General features: G+C 46.3%; 1 protein-coding gene across 1 annotated transcript in view; it reads left to right on the forward strand.

The window, feature by feature from the left end:
* thnsl2 (threonine synthase-like 2) overlaps positions 1–18878 on the forward strand; it is a 35325-nt gene that overhangs the window by 1449 nt on the left and 14998 nt on the right. Inside the window, exons 2-4 of the mRNA XM_020530018.2 lie at positions 2507–2739; positions 5262–5456; positions 17811–17963. Coding sequence (XP_020385607.2) covers positions 2517–2739; positions 5262–5456; positions 17811–17963 — 571 coding nt within the window. The 5' untranslated portion in view covers positions 2507–2516. The remainder of the gene's footprint in view (positions 1–2506; positions 2740–5261; positions 5457–17810; positions 17964–18878) is intronic.

The following is an 18878-nucleotide window of genomic DNA, read 5'->3' on the forward strand; positions in this document are numbered from 1 at the left end:
CTCCGTTACATTGATGATTGCATCGGCGCCGCCTCGTGCTCCCACGAGGAGGTCGAACAGTTCATCCACTTCACCAACACCTTCCACCCCAACCTTAAGTTCATCTGGACCATCTCTGATACCTCTCTCTCCTTCCTGGACCCCTCTGTTTCCATCTCTGGCAACCATCTGGAAACCGATATCCATTTCAAGCCTACTGACTCCCACAGCTACCTAGAATACACCTCCTCCCACCCACCTTCCTGCAAAAATGCCACCCCCCTATTCCCAATTCCTTCACCTCCTCCGCATCTGCTCCCGGGATGAGGCATTCCACTCCCGAACATCCCAGATGTCCTCGTTTTTCAAGGACCGCAACTTCCATCCCTCAGTGGTCGAGAACGCCCTCGATCGTGTCTCCTGCATTTCCCGCAACTCATCCCTCACACCCCCCTCCCCGCAATAACAACCAAAACAGAATCCCCCTCGTCCTCACGTACCACCCCACCAACCTCTGGATCCAATGCATCATCCTCCGGCACTTCTGCTATCTGCAATCCGACCCCACCACCGAAGACATTTTTCCCTCCCCACCCTTATCTGCCTTCCAGAGGGACCACTCTCTCCGTGACTCCCTTATCCGTTCCAAACTCCACACCTATGCTCGGTTCGCAACAAACACCTCCCAGTTGCGAACGATTTCAACTCCCCCTCCCACTCTTTAGACGACACGTCCATCCTGGGCCTCCTCCAGTGCCACAACGATGCCACCCGAAGGTTGCAGGAACATCAACTCATATTTCGCTTGGGATCCCTGCAGCCCAATGGTATCAATGTGGACTTCACAAGCTTCAAAACTTCCCCTCCCCCTACCTCATCCCAAAACCAGCCCAGCTTGTCCCCACCTCCCTAACCTGTCCTTCCTCCCACCTATCCCCTCCTCCCACCTCAAACCCCAACCCCATCTCCTATCTTCTAGCCTCATCCCGCTTCCTTGACCTGTCCGTCCTCCCTGGACTGACCTATCCCCTCCCTAACTCCCCACCTACACTCACCTTTACTGACTCCATCCCCGCCTCTTTGACCTGTCTGTTTCCTCTCCACCTATCCTCTCCTCTATCCATCTTCTATCCGCCTCCCACTCTCTCCCTATTTTATTTCAGAATCGCCTTCCCCTCCCCCATTTCTGAAGAACGGTCTAGGCCCGAAACGTCAGCCTTCCTGCTCCTGTGGTGCTGCTTGGCCTGCTGCGTTCATCCAGCTCTACACCTTGTTGTCTCAGATTCTCCAGTATCTGCAATTCCTACTATCTCTGAAACACGTTAGATTCATATGCTTTGTTTATTTTTAAACGTTGAAGAGAATGTTGGAACCACAAAGCAGGCTGATTGTTGAATCCGCATGGGCACCTGGCAACTACTCGGGCTCTTCCTGGGTCACTCTACAACCCCCCACCCCCACCTGGACAGGAGACAGCAGCCAGCCAGTCCTCCAATGTCAAGTTAGCAGAACCCAACTGGGGGAATTAAGTTCAGGGTCTTAGTGTCCCCTCACACACAGCTTGATGTGTGATCACCTTACTGTGTGTGGAATGTAAGGGTATATTCTGCATTGCTGGGGTGTTATTTAGCCCAGTTGGTTAGGTGGATAGAGATGAAAGCTAACAGCGCCTAATCACTCCCTGTGCAAGCTGTGGACCTTCATGAAGACCTGCCTCCTCGGTTTACCCTGTGATTGTGGAGGGTTCCCGATTGTGTGTCTCTCTCTTTTCTCTCTGTCTCCTGTGGAGAAAGACATCTGTGGTCCTTTGTGGGAGTGAGTGCACAAGCAGGCAGAAACCAGGTGGCACAGTGGTTCAGTGGTGCCTCACAGCATCAGGGACCCAGGTTCAATCCCACCATCAGGCGACCATCTGTGTGCAGTTTGCACGTTCTCCCTGTGTCTGCGTGGGTTTCTTCCAGGTGCTCTGGTTTCCTTCCGCAGTCCAAAGATGTTCAGGTTAGGTGGATTGGCCATGCTAAATTCCTCATGGTGTCCACGGATGTGCAGGTTAGATGAATTAGCCATGGGAAATGCAGGGTAGTGGGCTGGAACTGGTGGGATGCTTTTTGGAGGGTTGGTGCAGACTTAATGGGCCAAACAGCTTCTTTCTGAACTGTAGGGGTTGAATGATCCTATGGAAACAATAGAAATGTACCGATGTCCCAGAGCCTGCCATTATCTCCTTGGGCAGTGGTGTCAGGTTATTGTTGGTCCAGTGCACCAACCTTAACAGGGCTTTGAACTCATACACTTTCAGGAAGGAAGTTCCATGTGCCATTCTCCATTTCCCACCTCCTTTCTGTTCACATCTATCCTCAATCCAGTATATCTCCTGCAACACAAATGTTCATCCCACTCCTTTTCTAAAGACAGATGCAGGCGTTCCAAGTGACACATAGTGGTAGCAGGAAACAGCTCTCAGCCTGCACTCACACCTTTCCCACATTGTTCTCAATTCTGTCCTTTTAACCTCCTTGCCACGCAGGTAGAACGAAATGAAATACACGAGTACACGGGGTGGATTGACTGGCGTGAATTTTGAGCAGGTCCTTTTCTCTGGCTATGCCCCAGATGGGGGCCTTTTTATGCCCGAAGAAATCCCAAGCCTCGACACGGCCATACTGCAGACATGGAGCACTTACAGTTATCCCCGGCTGGTTGAGGAGATTTGTTCATTGTTCATTTCCAGAGATGATTTGCCAAGAGAAGATTTAAAGGGTAAGCTTTTCTTTTCTTGCCTTCTTCTCCTTAGGTCACCAACTCATGATGGGTACAGAATTATCACTGATAATCTGAGGAAGGGTCACTGGACCCGAAACGTTAACTCTTTTTTTCCTTCACAGATGATGTCAGACCTGCTGAGCTTTTCCAGCAACTTCTGTTTTTGTTCCTGACTTGCAGCATCGGCAGTTCTTTTGGTTTTTATACAGAATTATTACTGCTGTGCAGTCTAAAACCTGTGTGCCCATTCTTCCAATGTCAGCGATTGAGTGGCTGATAGAACCGTAGAACAGGACAATATGATAGGATATCATTCTGCCCATTGTGCCTTTACTGGCTCTTGTAAAGAGCCACCCTCCAAATCGTTCCTGATGTTATTGCAATTTTCACTCCTTTTAAGTAATTATTCAATCCTCCTCTGAAGATGACTGTTAAATCTGCATCAGCAACCCTTTCAATGACTGCATTCTCAATCTTAACTGTGTTTTGAGTGAGAAAAATGTATCTTCCTCAAATCTCCTCTGGTCGTTTATTCAAACAGCGTTAAATCTGTGACCTTTGATTATTGACCTCTACACAATTGGAAACTTCTTCTCATAGAACATAGAACATAGAACAAAAAACAGTACGGACCCTTCGGCCCACAATGTTGTGCCGAACTTTTACCCTAAACCTAAGGTCTATCTAATCTCCGCCCCTACCCTGTACTATCATCCATGCCTATCTATTTGCCGCTTAAATGCCCCTAAAGAGGCTGACCCAACTATCCCCTCCGGCAATGCATTCCACGCCCCTACCACTCTCTGAGTAAAGAACCTACCTTGGATGTCTCCCTATATCTACCTCCACTCACTTTAAAACTATGCCCCCTCATAATAGCTAACTCCACCCGAGGAAAAAGTCTCTGGCTGTCCACTCTATCTATACCTCTGATCATTTTGTACACCTCTGTCAAATCACCTCTCATCCTTCGTCATTCTAAAGAGAAAAGCCCTAGCTCTCTCAACCTTTCTTCATAAGACCTTCCCTCCATTCCAGGCAACATGCTGGTAAGTCTCCTCTGCGCCTTTTCCAACACTTCCACATCTTTCCTGTAATGACGCCACCAGAACTGGACACAATACTGCAGATGTGGCCGAACCAGGCTTTTGTATAGCTGGAGCATAACTTCACAGCTCTTGAACTCAATCCCCCTATTAATGAAAGCTAACACACCATACGCCTTCTTAACAACTCTATCCACCTGGGTGGCAGCTTTCAGGGAACCGTGGACATGATCCCCAAGATCCCTCTGCTCCGCCACACTGCCAAGAATCTTTCCGTTAACCCTGTATTCTGCTTTCAAGTTTGTCCTTCCAAAATGAATCACGTCACATTTTTCAGGGTTAAGCTCCATCTGCCACTTCTCAGCCCAGCTCATTATTTACTCTACTGAAACACTCCATGATTTCAAACACATCCATAAAATCTCTTTGCATGACGTGTGGTTCCTTGAGCTTGCGATGCGCTTTGTTGGAACATTGCAGTAGGTCAAACACCATTCAGTTCGGAAGAAGACTCATACTGGACTTGAAATTTTAACTCTATTTCTCTGCCTATAGATGCTGCTAGGGCCATTAAGTTTCTCCAGTAATCTCCAAATTTGTTTCAGATTTCTAGCATCCATGGTATTTTGCCTTTATTTGAAGGTTTTAACCAATTTGGAAAGAGGAATGTAGAAGTTTTTTAGATCATGGAAGAGCATCTGAGAAGGAACCACTTCAGAAGGAATCTTGGAGGGTGTCTTGGCTGTTGGCTGGCGAGTGGGTGAGAGACCCATGCTGACTTTACCCGAGATATCTGGTCCAGTTCTGGTCACCCTGTTAAAGGATGGATATTATTAAGCTAGAGAGGATTCTGAAGAGATTTACCATGATGTTGCCAGGTATGGAAGATCTGAGTTTTAAGGAAAGACTGGATTGGCTTGGAATTTTTTTCACTGGAGTGTAGGAGGCTGAGAGGTGACCTTCTAAAGGTTTATAAAATCATGAAGGGTATGGGTACAGTTAATGGGAGGGGGGTGGGATTTCAAGACTGGGGGCTCATTTTTAAGGTGAGAGGAGAGAGATTTAAAACAGACATAGGGAGCAACTTTTTTTTATACAGAGGGTAGTTCACGTGTGGAATGAACTTCCTGAGGAAGTGGTGGATGTGGGCACGGTTACAACATTTAAAAGACATTTGGATAAGCACATGAATAGGAAAGGTTTGAACGGATTTGGGCCAGGAGCAGGCAGGTGAGACCAGTTTAGTTTGGGATAATGCTTGGCATGGAGTGGTTGGACCAAGGGGTCTGCTTCCATGCTGTATGACTGTATATCTCTATAGAGGCAAAATCACCTCAACCTGAAATGTTCACTTGTTTCTTTCTCTCTCTTCATCCATGCTGCTGATCTGTTGAGTATTTCCAGCAATTGATTTTCCCCATTTTAAAAAAATTTTAATCCCTGTTTTAACATGGCTCGTTTTGCAATTTTCAGATCTGATTAGCCAGGCCTTCCAGAGATTCCGACACAAGGACATTGTGAAATTAGCCAAACTGAAAAATGAGCTGAATGTGTTGGAGCTATGGCATGGTGTGACCTACGCTTTTAAGGACCTTGCAATGTCATGTGTGGGACAACTGCTGCAGTACTTTCTGCGAAAGAGACAGAAGCATGTCACTATTCTAGTCGGTAAGTGGAATACAAAGACAGAGATTCTTTGGCCTGAACACCTATTGCACTTCTCGAATTGCTAGATGAATCACTATTGGGCCTCAGTTATAGTGTTATGTCCAGTGCTGATGAGTTAGGAAGGATATGAGAGCCCTGAACAGAGTGCAAAAGAGATTTATTAGACAGGTATTAGTGATGCAAGACGTTAGTCAAAGATTTCAGGCAGAGTAGGTTAAGCATTGGATGGGTAAATAGAAATATTGAAAACGTTAAGATGTTTTGATAAGTATTGATAGGAAAGTAGTGTCTCCAGTGGGAGGTATGTTGCTTTCCAGAGATTTAGATCTTTATGTAGTTAACGTGATAGACTGCTGTGTATGTCAGCAATTTGACACCTCTCCTTAATGCCTTTGGATGCATCTGATCCAGTCCTTCTAACATTCATAGCCTATCCAATGCCTGCCCCTCTTTCAACATGACCTCTGCAATATTAACTTGATTGGAGAACAAAGTCAGTAGTCACAGGACACCAGGTTACAGTCATAGTGTCATAGAGTAATACAGAATGGAAACAGGCCCTTTGGCCCAAACTGGTCCATGCTGACCATGGTGCCCTCTCAGCTAATTCCAATTGCCTGCATTTGGTCCATATCCCTCTAAACCCTTCCCATCCATGTACCTATCTAAATGTTTTTAAATGTTGCTGTTGTACCTGCCTCAACCACTTTCTCTGGCAGCCCATTCCATATACACACCACTCTCTGCAGGAAGAAGTTGCCCCTCAGGTCCTTCTTAAATCTTCCCCTTCTCACCTTAAACCTATGCCCACTAGTTTTCAATTCCCCATCCCTGGCAAAAAGACTATATGCATTCATCCTATCCATGCCCTTCATGATTTTATGCACCTCAATACAGTCACCCCTCATTCTCCTACATTCCAAGGAATAAAGTACTATCCTGACCAACCATTCCCTACGACGTAGGCCTGCTAGTCTTGGCAACATCCTGGTAAATCTTCTCTGCACACTTTCTAGTTTAACTGTGTCTTTCCTATAACCGAGTGACCAAACTGTAGACAATACTACAAGTGTGGCCTCACCAATTACTTATACAACTGTTACATAACGTCCCAACTCCTATACACAATGCCTTGACCGATTTAAGGCCAGCATGCTAAATGCCTTCTTCACTGCTATGTCCACCTGTGATGCCGCTTTCAACGAACTCCGAGGTCCCTCTGTTCCACAATACTCCTCAGGGCCTTACCATTTACTGTATAAGGCCTACCTTGGTTTGACTTTCCAAAGTGCAACATCTCACACTTATCTGTATTGAATTACATTTGCCAATCCTCAGCCCACTTCCCCATCTGATCAAGATCCCACTATAATTTTTGATAACCTTCCTCGCTATCAACGATATCTCCTAATTTTTATCATCTGCAAATTTACTAATCATGTCTTGTACATTCACATCCAGATCATTTATGTAAATAACAAATAGCAAAGGTCCCAGCACCAACCCCTCTGGAACACCACTAGTCACAGGCCTCCAGTCCGAGAAACAACCTTCAACCATCTGTTTCCTACAATCGAGTCAATTTTGAATCCAATTAACTAGCCCTCCCTGGATCCCATGCGAACTAACTTCATGACTAGCCTGTTATGTGGGAACTTGTTAAAGGCCTTACTAACATCCACTGCCCTACCCTCATGTATCCTTTTGGTTACCTCTTTGAAAAACTCTAAAAGATTTGTCAGACATGACTTCCCGCGCACAAATCAATGCTAACAATGTCTAATCAGACCTTGACTATCCAAAGATAGTAGGAACTGCAGATGCTGGAGAATCCGAGACAACAAGGTGCAGGGCTGGATGAACACAGCAGGCCATGCAGCATCAAAAGAGCAGAATTTGACTATCCAAATATTGGTTGATCCTGTCCCTCCGTATCCTCTCCAATAACTTGCCTACCACTGATGTCAGGCTCACTGGCCTATAGATCCCTAACTTGTCTTTGTTACCTTACCTAAGCAATGAAACAACATTAGCCACCTTCCAGTCTTTGGGAACTTCAACCTCTGCCTCTGCAATTTCTTCTCTAGCCTCCCACAACGTCTGAGGATCGATTTGATCAGGCCCAGGGGATTTATCCACCTTAATGCGCTTTTTTTTGCTGCAAACACATCCTCTCTGGTAATGTGTATGTGGTTCGAAACTTCCCCACTTGTTTCCCTTATCTCCTTAGATCCATGATTCTCTCCTCAGTAAACACTGAGGAGAAATATTCATTAAAAATCTCCCCCATCTCCTGTGGCTCCACACATAGACGGCCATGCTGATCTTTAAGGGGACCTATTCTCTCCCTAGCCACCCTTTTACTCTTAATATAGTTATAAAATCTGTTAGGATTATCTTTAACCTTATCTGCCAGGTCTATCTCATACCCTCCTTTTGCTCTTCTGATTTCCCTCTTAAGTGTGCTCCTACACTTTTTATAGTCATCTAGGGATTCACTTGAGCCGATAGCTTAAACCCAATGTATGCCTTCTTCTTTTTCCTGACTACAGCCTCAATATCCCTCGTCAGCCAGGGATCCCTAAACCTGTCAGCTTTTCCCTTCACGCTAACAGGGACATACTGTCCCTGGACTCTTCATATCACACTTTTAAAAGCCTCCTATTTGCCAGTCATTCCTTTTCGTTCAGACTCACCCAGTCGACTGTTGCTAGATCTTGCCTAATGGCCCTGTTGCAGTTTAGCACCTTAACCTGTGGACCTGTCCTATCTTTTTCCGTAACTATGTTAAAACTAAGAGAGTTATGGTCATTGGACCCAAAGTACTATCCCACTGACACTTCAGTCACTTGCCCGCCTCGTTTCCTAAGAGAAGGTCCAGTGTTGCACCCTCCCAAGTAGGGCCCTCTACATACTGATTTAAGAAACTTTCTGGGACACATTTGACAAATTCCACCACATTCAGGTCTTTTACACTCTGGGTGGCCAGTCAATACAGGGGAAATTAAAATCTCCAACCAACACAACTCTATTATTCCTACAGGTATCTGCAATCTCTCTACACATCTACTCCTCTAGTACCTACTGGCTGTTTGGGGATCTATAATACAATCCCAACGAGTGACCATCCCCTTCTTGTTTTGAAGTTCTAACCATATGGCCTCATTTGATGACCCCTTAAGAATATCCTCTCTAAGCACTGTTGTTATGTCCTTCCTTATCAAAAGGGCAACTCCCCTTCCTCACTTACTTGTATTTTTGTCACGCCTGTGGCTTCTATATCCTGGAACATTGAGCTCTCTGACCTGCCCTCCTCTCAGCCATGTTTCTGTTATGGCTATGATATCCCAGTTCCCAGAGCCAATCCATGCTCTGAGCTCATCTGCCTTATCAGTCAGGCCTTGTGCATTGAAATAAATGCACTTCAAACCAGAAGTCTCTCCCTTTACTGTGCCCCTGGCGATTCTGAATCGTAAACTTGCTCTCAAAGGCCCCTCTCTTATTCAGAGTCCCATCCCCCTGCCAAACTAGTTTAAAACCTCCTGGGTAACACTAGCAAGTCTCCCAGCAAGGATAACAGGGTAGGTAATGGCCTAGTGGTATTATTGCGAGACTATTAATCCAGAAACACAGTAAATGTTCTGGGGACCTGGGTTTGAATCCCACCACAGCAGATTCAATAATTTTTTAAAAAGTCTGGGATTAAGAATCTACAGATCACCATGAAATCATTGGTTGTCAGAAAAACCCATCTGGTTCAGTAACGTCCTTCAGGGGAGGAAATCTGCCACACTCGCCTGGTCTGGCCTACAATGTGACTCCAGATCCACAGCAATGTGGTTGACTCTCAACTGCCCTCTGAAATGGCCTAGCAAGCCACTCAGTTGTACCAACTGCAAAGTTGTACAAAATCACAAAGAAATGAAAGCAGACGGATCACCTGGCATCGACCTAGGCACCGGAAAAGACAACTGCAGAAACAGCCCTGTCAACCGTGCAAAGTCCTCCTCACTAACATCGGGGGGTTGGTGCCAAAATTGTGAGAGCTGTCTCACAGACTAGTTAAGCAATAGCCTGACATAGTTATGCTGGCAGAATTTTTGTTTATTCATTCATTCACGGGATGAGGGCATCGCTGGTTAGACAGCATTTATTGCCCATCCCTAATTGCCCAGAGGGCAGTTAAGAGTCAACCACATTGCTGTGGGTCTGGAGTCACATGTAGACCAGACCAGGTAAGGATGGCAGTTTCCTTCCCTAAAGGACATAAGTGAACCAGATGGGTCTTTTTCCTGACAATCGACAATGGATTCACAGTCATCATTAGATGATTAATTCAAAGTATTTATTGAATTCAAATTCCACCATCTGCTGTGACGAGATTCGAACCTGGCTCCCCAGAATCATACCTTACAGACAATGTCCCAGACACCACCATCACCATCCCTGGATATGTCATAAGTTCATAAGAGATAGAAGCAGGAGTAGGCCATTCAGCCCATTGAGCTTGCTCCTCCATTCAATAAGATCATGGCTGGTCTATCAGTGGTCTCGGCTCCTCCCACCTGCATTATCCCCACAACCCTTAATCTGCCTACCATGCAAAAATCTATCCAACTGCGTCTTAAATATATTCAATGAAGCTGCTTCTACTGCTTCCTTGGGCAGAGAATCCCATCGATTCACCAGTCTCTGGGAAAAGCAGTTCCTCCTGATCTCTGTCCTAAATCTACTTCCCCCTAATCACTGGCAGGACAGACCCAGGAGAGGTGGTGGCGTAGTGGTATACAGTCGGGAGGGAGTTGCTCTAGGAGTCCTCAGCATTGACTCTGGATCCCATGAAGTCTCATGGCTTCAGGTTAAACATGGGCAAGGAAACCTCCTGCTGGTTACCACATATTGTCCTCCCTCAGATGATGAATCGGTACTCCTCAATGTTGAGCAACACTTAGAGGAAGCACTGAGGTTGGCAACGGCACAAAATGTACTCTGGGTGGGGGATTTCAATGTCCACCACCAAGAGTGGCTCGGCAGCAGTACTACTGATGGAGCTGGTCGGGTCCTAAAGGACATAGCTGTTTGACTGGGTCTGTGGCAGGTGGTGAGGGAACCAACAAGAGGGAAAAGCATACTTGACCTCATCCTTACTATCTGCCAGCTGCAGTTGCATCTGTTCATGACAGTATCTGTAAGAGTGACCAGTGCACAGTCCTTGTGGAGACAAAGTCCCGCCTTCACATTGAGAACAACCTCCATCGTGTTGCGTGGCACTATCACCGTGCTAAATGGGACAGACTTCGCACAGATCTAGCAACTCAAGACTGGGCATCCATAAGGCACTGTGGGCCATCAATAGTAGCAGAACTGTACTCCACCACAATCTGTAACCTCATGGCCCGGCATATCCCCCACTCAACCATTACCATCAAGCCAAGGGATCAACCCTGGTTCAATGGAGAGTGCAGGAGGGCATGCCAGGAGCAGCACCAGACATACCTAAACATGAGGTAACAACCAGGTGAAGCCACCAAACAGGACTACTTGCACACCAAGCAGCAAAAGCAGCAAGTGATAGAGCTAAGCTATCCCACAACCAACGGATCAGATCTAAGCTCTGCAGTCCTGCCACATCCAGTCGTGAATGGTGGTGGACAATTAAACAACTCACTGGAGGAGGAGTATCCACAAATATCCCCATCCTCAATGATGGAAAAGCCCAGCACATCAATGCAAAAGATAAGGCTGAAGCTTTTGCAGCAATCTTCAGCCTGAAGTGCTGAGTGGATGATCCATCTCGGCCTCCTCCAGTGGTCCCCAGCATTACAGATACCAATCTTCAGCCAATTCGATTCACTCCACGTGATATCAAGAAACTGTTGGAGACACTAGATACTGCAAAGACTACGGGCCCTGACAACATTCCGGCAATAGTACTGAAGACTTGTGCTCCAAAACTTGCTGCTCTCCTACAAAACACTGTTATAACACTGGTATCTAACCCGGCAATGTGGAAAATTGCCCAAGTATGTCCTGTACGCTAAAAGCAGGACAAATCCGACCCGGCCAATTACCGCCCCATCAGTCTACTCTCGATCGTCAGTAAAGTGATGGAAGGTGACATCAATAGTGCTATCAAGCATCACCTGCTCAGCAATAACCTGCTCAGTGACGCCCAGCTTGGGTTCTGCCAGGGTCACTCAGCTCCTGATCTCATTACAGCCTTGGTTCAAACATGGACAAAAGAGCTGAATTCCAGAGGTGAGGTGAGAGTGACAGCCCTTGATATCAAGCCTGCATTTGACTGAGTGTGGCATCAAGGAGCCCTAGCAAAACTGGAATCAATGGTTATCAGGGGGCAAACGCTCCGGTGGTTGGAGTCATACGTGACACATCGGAAGATAGTTGTGGTTGAGGTTGTAGACTTGCTCGCCGAGCCAGTGGGTTTGGTTGCAAACGTTTTGTCACCCTGCTAGGTAACGTCGTCAGCGCGCCCCTGGTGATGCGTCAGTGTTCTGTACCACTTGTTATTTATGTGCCTCGTTTGCCGGGGTGGTTGGTATAATTTCCGGTTTTGTTTCTCAGTGGTTTGTATACAGGGTCTAATTCAATGGGTTTGTTGATGGAGTTCCGGTTGGAATACCAGGCCTCTAGGAATTCCCTGGCATTTCTATTATGGATGTGTTGTCCCAGTCGAATTCATGTCCCTCGTTGTCTGTGTGCAGTGAGACAAGTGAGAATTGGTCGTGTCTCACGGTGGCTAGTAGGTGTTCATGTATCCGTATAGTCAATATGGTCAACAAGCCAAACAGAGACATGCCAAGAAATTCCTGGATACCTGGTATTCCATGCGGAGCTCCATTAACAAACACATTGAATTAGACCCTGTGTACAAACCACTGAGAAACAAAACTGGAAGTAAACTAACCACCTCAGCAAACCAAGGCATATAAATAACAAGCGGGATAGAACACTAACTCTTCACCGAAGGCGCACTAACAATGTTACCTAGCAGGGTGATGAAACGTTTGCAACCAAACCCACCGGCTCGGCGAGCATGTCTCCACCCTCATCCACAACCCAAGCTACAAATCTTCTCGAAAACTTTAAATGATCGTAGTTGTTGGAGGTCAATCATCTCAGCTCCAGAACGTCTCTGCAGGAGTTCCTCAGCCCAACCATCTTCAGCTGCTTCATCAATAACCTTCACTCCATCATAAGATCAGAAGTGGGGATGTTCGCTGATGATTGCACAATGTTCAGCACCATTTGTGACTCCTCAGATACTGAAGCAGTCCATGTTCACAAGATCTGGACAATATCCAGGCTTGGGCCGACAAGTGGCAAGTGACATTCGTGCCACACAAATGCCAGGCTATGACCATCACCAATAAGAGACAATCTAACCACCACCCTTGACATTCACTTCACTGAAACCCCCACTATCAACATCCTGGGGGTTATCATTGACCAGAAACTTAACTGGACTCACCACATAAACACAGTGGCTACAAGAGCAGGCCAGAAGCTAGGAATACTGCGGCAAGTAACTCACCTCCTGACTCCTCAAATCCTGTCCGCCATCTACAAGGCACAAGTCAGGAGTGTGATGGAATACTCCCCACTTGCCTGGATGGGTGCAGCCCCCGCAACACTCAAGAAGCTTGACACCATCCAGGACAAAGCAGCCCGCTTGATTGGCACTACATCCACAAGCATCCACTCTCTCCAACACCGAAGCTCAGTAGCAGCAGTGTGTACTATCTACACTGCAGAAATTCACCAAAGATCCTCAGACAGCACCTTCCAAACCCACGACCTCTTCCATCTAGAAGGACAAGGGCAGCAGACATATGGGAACACCACCACCTGCAAATTCCCCTCCAAGCCATTCACCATCCTGACTTGGAAGTATATCACCGTTCCTTCACAGTCACTGGGTCAAAATCCTGGAATTCCCTCACTGATGCATTGTGGGTCAACCTACAGCAGATGTACTGCAGTGGTTCAAGAAGGCAGCTCACCACCACCTTCTCAAGGGCAACTAGGGATGGGCAAGAAATGCTGGCCAGCCAGCGACGCCCACATCCCACAAATGAATAGAAAAAAAAATTGGACCCCCTCCAGTTCAAGTGCAACCCGTCCCTCTTGTACAGGTCACCTGTACCCCAGAAGAGATCCCAATGATCCAAGAACTGAAAACCCTGCTCCCTACACCAGCTCCTCAGCCACACATTCATCTGGCCTATCTTTCTATTTCTATCGTCACTGGCTCATGGCACTGGGAGTAATCTGGAGATCATTACCCTTGAGGTCCTGCTTTTTAACTTCTTAACTCCCTGTACTTACTTGACTCTTCATACAGAGAGGTGATGGCCTAGTGATAATATCACTGGACTGTTAATCCAGAGACCCAGGTAATGTTCTGGGGACTTGGGTTTGAATCCCGCCATGGCAAATGGTGGAATTTGAATTCGATAAAAATATCTGGAATTAAGAATCTAATGATACCATGAATCCATTGTCAATTGTCAGAAAAACACATCTGTTTCACTAATGCCCTTTCAGGAAGGAAACTGCCATCCTTACCTGGTCTGGCCTACATGTGACTCCAGATCCATAGCGATGTGGTTGACTCTGAACTGCCTTCTGGGCAATTAGGGCTGGGCAATAAATGCTGCCTAGCCTGCGACACCCTCATCCCGTGAATGAATAAAGAACAATAAGCTCATTTCGCAGTACCCCATCCTTTTTTCTATCTGTGTTATTTGTATCAATGGGGACACTGAGCTCTTGTTGTTCATCCTCCCCCTTCAGAATGTTCTGCAACCACTCAGAGACATCCTTGACCCTGGCACCCGGGAGGCAACACACCATCCTGGTGTCTCTTCTACAGCCACAGAATCTCCTGTCTGTCCCCCTCACAGCTGAGTCTCCTATCAGTATCGCTCTGTCTGACTGCACCCTTTCCCTCTGAGCCTCAGAGCCAGTCACAGTGTCACTGACCTGACCACTGTCGCTAGCCCCCGAAAGGTCACCCCCCCACAACAGTATCTAAAGCAGTATATCTGTTATTGAGGGGAATGGCCACAGGGGAACCCTGCACTATCCTTCCCCCCTTTACTCCTTCTGGTGGTCACCCAGCTGCCTGCAGCCTGCACCTTAGGAGTGACCACATCACTATAGCTCTTATCAATGATGTTCAGTGCACCCTGGATGATCCTGAGAGCATCCAGCTTTAGCTCCCATTCCCTAATGCGGTCTGTCAGGATCTGTACCCGGGTGCACTTCTCATAGGTGTAGCCAGCAGGGACACTGGAAGTCTCCCTGATCGCCCACATCCTGCAAGAGGAGCATGCCAGTACCCTAACTGCCATCCCTACTGCCTTCAGTCTAGACAGAAAGAAAGTAGAGTTAAAGAGCCCCTTACCTGTACCCCTGCTCAGCCTCTCACTCCAAACCTCTCAAGCAAAGGCTTAAGCACTTCCACTCTAACACTGGCCCACTCTCTTAATGGCTGCTCCCTTGTACACCTTTACCTTCCCAGTCGTCCTCCCAACAGAGCCCTTTTTCTTTTAGTCATAGGAGGAGAGAGGTTGGGAAACACCAATATAGTGTTTTGGGTTTTACCACACCTTAACACCAGGTTCTGTCTGACCTGCTGTACAGTCGTGATGGCTGTGGTGATGTCTCCCAGAATTCTACTGCGATGACTCTCGGCTGCCCTCTGATTCACTGGTTTATTTGAAATCACAAACTTTCCATTTCTGAAGAAGGGTCTAGGCCCAAAATGTCAGCTTTCCTGCTCCTCTGATGCTGCTTGGCCTGTTGTGTTCATCCAGCTCTACACCTTGTTATCCGTGGTATAGACACAGTTGGAATGTGCACAGACTAACATTCATGCAATCATTTGCATCAGTATGATGAACCAGATGCCAGATGATGAACAAATGCATTTAAACACAAATAAACCAATCCCATAATACAATCATAGTATGGGTCGCACGGTGGGTCAGTGGTTAGCACTGTTGCCTCACAGTGCCAGGGACCCAAGTTCAATTCCAGCCTTGGGCAACTGTCTGTGTGGAGTTTGCACATTCTCCAGGTGCTCTGGTTATCTCCAGGTGCTCCAGTTTCCTCCTGCAGTCCACAGATGTGTAGGTTAGGTGGATTGGCCATAGGAAATACAAGGTTACAGGGATAGAATAGGAGGGTGAGTCTGGGTGGGGATGCACTGTGGAGAGTCGGTATGGACATTTTGGCCCAAATGGCCTGTTTCCACACTGTAGGGGAGTCTATATGAATTCGGAGTAAGGCCAAAAGATTCCGTGAGCCTGTCCAATACTCAATGATCAAGTCTGAGATGATTATGCAGCAAAGTCGCTTTTCCACTGATCCCCAACAATCTTTGATCTGGTTTTACCACAAGCAAATGTTGATGATTGCAGCTACATTTTTATTAATTAATTATTGATTGGACCCGAGATAATAGGAACTGCAGATGCTGGAGAATCTGAGATAACAAGGTGCAGAGCTGGATGAACACAGCAGGCCAAGCAGCGTCAGACAAGCAGGGTCTAGAAGGGTCTAGGCCCGAAAGGTCAGCCTTCCTGCTCCACTGATGCTGCTTGGCCTGCTGTGTTCATCCAGCTCTACACCTTGTTATCTCTATCATTGATTGGACCCGCCTGTTTTATTGTACCTGACACCACTACAAACGGTTGGTAGGTGGTTTGTCTGAGGGATGACATGTTCCTGTTGTAAGATCTTAAAAAAAATAGAAACAGGCCGTTTTACCCCTCAAACCTGCTCTGCCATGCAGTATTGAGGAGGTAATGGCCTATTGTTATTATTGCTGGACTTTTAATCCAAAGACCCAGGTAACGTTCTGGGGACCCAGGTGCAAATCCTGCTATGGCAGGTGGCGAAATTTGAATTCAGTAAAAATCTGTAATTAATTATCTAATGGTAACCATGAATTGATAATCAGAAAAATTCATCTCGTTCGCTATCCCCCTTTAGTTAAGGAAACCTGCCTTCCTTACCTGGTCTGGTGTACATTTGACTCCAGACCCACAGCAACATGGTTGACTCTTAACTGCCCTCTGGGCTACTAGGGATTGGCAATAAATGCGGCCTCGCCAGTCACTCCTTCATTCCATGAAAGAAGTTTTAAAAAATGCAGGATCATGGCTGATCCAACATGGCTGATCCTCATCTTCACTTTCCTGCATTTTCCCCATTACCCTTGATTCCCTGGCTGATCAAGAATCTTTGTTAAGTGTTTTTTTTACTCATTTTGTGGGATGTGGGTGTCTCTGGCTGGTCCAGCATTTCTTGCCCATCCCTAGCTGCCCTTGAGAAGGTGGTGGTGAGCTGCCTTCTTGAACTGCTCCAGTCCACCTACTGTCGGTTGACCCACAATGCTATTAGGGAAGAATTCTAGGATTTTGACCTAGCGACAGTGAAGGAACGGCGATATATTTCCATGTTTTGCAATTCTTGCTTATCTTTTTGCCTTGTTCTATGCTTTCTTTCTAATTCTTCCAAAGCATCTAATACCTTGAATGCAAATCCTGTCTACAGTCTCTTCATCCTGCAGGCAAACTGGATCAAAGTTAAGATCGCGCTCCCAGTCTCCTACACTCACTCTTTCTTTGGAACTTTATATTATGTATCACTCACCAATAATAACATTCTTATCGCACCTTCAAGATGAAAAACGCCCAAAAGCATCTCCCAGGAGTGTACTCGGATGAAAAATAATTGCAAATGAGCCAAAAATGGAGATGCAAACCCAGAGACTTAGATGTAGACTGATGGCAGTATGGCCACCATTAAGAGGGCAAAGGAAGGGAACACTATGCAAGGCAGCAGAATTGGAGGGACACAGAAGTCTTGGAGGGAAGCCAGAGAGGGATTTAAATGCATGGTGGAGGATTTTAGATTCGATTCGTTGGTAGATCTGCAGCCAATACAGATTGTCAAGAACAGTGTTACTGAGTGAACAGGACTTTCTAAAATTTACTCTTTCATGGGACGTGGAAGTCCATGTCAAGTCTTTGTCGCCTATTGCTAATAGCACCTAAGCTAAGTGGCTAGCTAGAGTATTTCAGAGGGCAGTTAACAATCAAGCATTTTGCTACTGATCTGGAGTCACGTGTAGGCCAGAACACATAAGGACAGCAGATTTCTTTCCCTAAAGAACATTCGACCATGATAAGCAGAGCACAATGCCCGAGATTTATAAACATGATTGTGATCCTTGGTCTATTCTGATTATATTGGCTGGTTTTATGTGGCTTGAGACATTATCTTCAACAAAGAAAAGAGTAATTGACTTCATTTCAACCACAGGGACATCAGGAGACACTGGCAGCTCTGCCATTGAGAGCATCCGAGGAATGGAGAACATGAATATCATTGTGTTGCTTCCACATGGCCGCTGCAGCCCGATTCAGGAGCTACAGATGACAACGGTTATTGAAGATAACGTCCATGTTTTTGCAGGTTTGTGAAAGATTTCCATCCCTCAAGTTGACGCTGTAAGGTTAGCCTTTGAGGTCTTTTCACTTCAGCAGGACCTCAGATAGAGTACCATTTACTGAACAATGGGGAGCAGCCCATCAAGAGTTGTGCAAATGGAAAGCTACAGGCAAGCGTTCCTGATTTTTCCAGTGTATATTGGCTAATGATGAGGTTCTGCCAAAGGCATAGGGCCATGCAACATCCAAATTCCTTATATGTAAAGCAGAAAGAACTAAAATCTTTCACAAACTCAGATACCCCAAAGCACTTTGCAGCAAATTTAGGTTTTGAAATATTTTAAGTGCTTGGGAGAAAGAAGGAGAGTGGGACAAATTGCTGGCACATTAGTTGACAGAAAGTTGGAAGCTTTGGGAAAGTTGCTGGAAGATACTATTTTATTGAAGGCCAATCAGAGAAGATTCACTAGGACGACACCTGGCATGAAGGCATTGTCTTATGAGCAAAGGCCAAACAGGTTGAGACTCTACTCTGCTGGAGAATAGAAGAATGAGATGTGATCTCATTGTAACATATAGGTTTTTTGATGGGTTTGGCAGGGCAAATGCTGAGAAGATATCGTTGGAGAGTCTAGGAACAGAGGGGCATAGTTTCAGAATAAAGGGGTGCCAATTTAAGACTGAGAGGAGGAGGAATATCTTCCCTCAGAGGGTTGAGACTCTTTGGAACTTCTTGCCACAGAGAGCAATGGGGAAGAGTCTTTGTATATGTTTAAGGCCAAGATAGATGGATTCTTGACCAGTTGGGCAATCAAGGTTACAGAGGAAGGGCAGGAAAGTGGATGTGAGGAATGTCAGATCAGCCACGATCCTATTGAATGGTAGAGTAGGCTTGAGACGTCGGATGGTCTACTCCTGTTCCTAGATCATAAGGCTACAT

This window comes from Rhincodon typus, chromosome 1 (genome assembly GCF_021869965.1).
Source record: "Rhincodon typus isolate 14 chromosome 1, sRhiTyp1.1, whole genome shotgun sequence".
Classification (NCBI taxonomy): Eukaryota; Metazoa; Chordata; class Chondrichthyes; order Orectolobiformes; family Rhincodontidae; genus Rhincodon; species Rhincodon typus.